Consider the following 965-nt stretch of genomic DNA (forward strand, 5'->3'; position numbering starts at 1 on the left):
CCAAATCGAGTTCAAACCATAAACTCAAACAATATAACTTTTATTTTCACGTCTCTCGTCCGACCAGGTTTCTCCATGCGACCCACTTTTTGGTCAGAACCTGCTGTTGAAAACCAGAGTGTGTTTTCTTTCCTCCCTCTGGTATAGAGGAGTAACTGCAGGTCGATGCAGGAAAACAGTGGAAAAAAAAAAACAATAAAAAAAATCAAAAGTTAGTTTGACCTTTTCACCTTTAACCCTGTTAACTGTGTGTTTGTCCCCAGTTCCTGTGCCGGGAATAAAAACCTACGTGGACCCTGATACGTACGAGGACCCCACTCAGGCGGTCCACGAGTTCACCAAGGAGATCGACCCGTCCAGGATCCGCATCGAGAGAGTGATTGGAGCCGGTATATACTTACACACACACACTTACACACACACACACTTATTTGTCTGTTCTGTCCTATGGGTTTAAAAAGGATGGTTTCATGTTGCTCAGAATGACAATAACTTTAAATGTGTCATCAGAGATTATCTGCCTTCATTACACACACATTATTGCTGTGAACTCCCACTGCTCCGTTCTACAAAGTAAAGAGAATGCCCCCCCCACACACACACACACACACACACACTCCCCCCCTCACACCCTCCCGTCCCAGTGTCTCACCGTCATTTTCTCTGCTCCGACTGCAGGAATATTAAAGCTAGAACAGATTGAGAGAACAAAGAAAAGTGCAAGAATAGATGTGGTGGGTTTTTATTTTTTTCAGAGGAAGAAAAGAGAGAGAGAGAGAATTTTCATCATATTAAACCATTAGATTCATAACGATGGGAATTGCAACAGTGCCCCCTCATGGCTCATGGCGCCAGTACATCATGATGCTGTGGTGGAGATTTTCTTTGTGTCTCTGATGTTCTGATGTTCTCCTCCTCCTCCTCCTCCTCGTCTTCCTCCTCCTCCTCCTCCTCCTCCTCCTCCT

At 44.8% G+C, this 965-nt stretch overlaps 1 protein-coding gene across 2 annotated transcripts in view; it reads left to right on the forward strand.

Moving 5' to 3' along the window:
* LOC103392284 (ephrin type-A receptor 6) overlaps positions 1-965 on the forward strand; it is a 101,390-nt gene that overhangs the window by 88,343 nt on the left and 12,082 nt on the right. For both annotated transcript variants that reach the window (XM_025063659.1, XM_025063660.1), the window contains exon 8: positions 264-389. In XM_025063659.1, the coding sequence (XP_024919427.1) occupies positions 264-389 (126 nt within the window). The remainder of the gene's footprint in view (positions 1-263; positions 390-965) is intronic.

Source organism: Cynoglossus semilaevis, chromosome 16, assembly GCF_000523025.1.
Source record: "Cynoglossus semilaevis isolate Cse_v1.0 chromosome 16, Cse_v1.0, whole genome shotgun sequence".
Taxonomy (NCBI): Eukaryota; Metazoa; Chordata; class Actinopteri; order Pleuronectiformes; family Cynoglossidae; genus Cynoglossus; species Cynoglossus semilaevis.